This window comes from Octopus bimaculoides, chromosome 8 (assembly GCF_001194135.2).
Source record: "Octopus bimaculoides isolate UCB-OBI-ISO-001 chromosome 8, ASM119413v2, whole genome shotgun sequence".
Classification (NCBI taxonomy): Eukaryota; Metazoa; Mollusca; class Cephalopoda; order Octopoda; family Octopodidae; genus Octopus; species Octopus bimaculoides.
The window spans coordinates 79830010-79831425 of NC_068988.1; the positions used below are offsets into that span (position 1 = coordinate 79830010).

At 38.4% G+C, this 1416-nt stretch overlaps 1 protein-coding gene across 1 annotated transcript in view; it reads right to left on the reverse strand.

Annotated features, from left to right (window-relative positions):
- Window positions 1-1416, reverse strand: part of LOC106879594 (TRIO and F-actin-binding protein) — a 204568-nt gene that overhangs the window by 7093 nt on the left and 196059 nt on the right. The window contains exon 7 of the mRNA XM_052970203.1: window positions 81-129. Within this exon, the coding sequence (XP_052826163.1) occupies window positions 81-129 (49 nt within the window). The remainder of the gene's footprint in view (window positions 1-80; window positions 130-1416) is intronic.

Genomic DNA, 1416 nt, shown 5'->3' on the forward strand with positions numbered 1-1416 from the left:
TATATATATATATATATATATGCATATAGGTGTGTGTGTGTGCGTGTGTGAGTGCGTGTTTGTGTGTGCATATATCTTACCTGTCTAGTATCTGATAGAGGATCAAAGTCCACATCAGGAGGTTGCCCGCTGCAAAATAAATCAATGTGTTTCAATGAGAGAAGAAAATTGGTCTTCTAGAAATTATTTAATAAACAGCTGCTTATAAATTAAAGAAAATATACATGAAAGATAAACTCTTATTTTGCCTTGCTATCTCTACATACATACATACATACATTCATACATACATACTTACATACATACATACATACATACATGCAAAATAGCTTGTTGTTGATGTTGAAATTCCAATGAAGGAGATAGGATCTAGATTAGAAAGCGATTCTTTCTCTATTGGCAAGAAATCTTGAAATAAACTGAATAATGACATACATACATATGTATATATATATATTTATGTATGTATATATTTATATATTTATGTGTGTGTGTGTGTGTGTGTGTTTGTGTGTGTGTGTGTGTGTGTGTGTGTGTGTGTGTGTGTGTGTGTGTGTGTGTGTGTGTGTGTGTGTGTGTGTGTGTGTGTGTGTGCAAAGAGAAAAACAACTAGTTTTAAATCTCCGAGCGAGAAATATGTAGGAACAGTACCATACAGTAAAGACTATTTGCCAACGCAACCTAACAGTCCTACACAGGACGATGTTACTATTTGTTAGCACCAGGAAAACATTTTTTCCAGCTTTTTTCCGACACATGATCTGGGCCCGTATACTGTGGGCAATGGAATCTACCGCTCCATTTCTAGCCGGAGCGATACCTGAAGATCAATGGTTTCTGGGTAATTTTCCTTCGTTGGTAAAGGACAACCGCCGGCTAGAGATAGTAGCCACTCGCTCTTGCTCACAGTATATACTTTTAAAGCGACACATTGTTACTGATCTTGTAAAGAGAAAAACAACTAGTTTTAAATCTCTAAGTGAGAAATATATCGTAACAGTACCGTACAGTAAAGTCTATTTGCTAACGCAACGTGACAGTACTGCGTAAGACAATGCTACTACATTTAACCGTAGGAAAACATCTTTTCCAGCTGGCTACCGACACATGATCTATGTCTGTATACTGAGAGCAAGGGAGTCTAACGCGAGTGGCTGCTATCTCTAACCGGTGGTTGTCCTGTACAGACGAAGGGAAATTACCCAGAAACCATTGGTCTACAGGTATCGCTACGGGTAGAAAGGGAGCGGTAAAATCGCTTGCTCACAGTATACGGACACAGATCATGTGTCGGTAGCCAGCTGGAAAAGATGTTTTCCTGGGGCTAAAATGTAGTAATATCGTCCTGTTGGCAAATAGATTTTACTATACATATACATACACACACACACACACACACACACACACACACACACA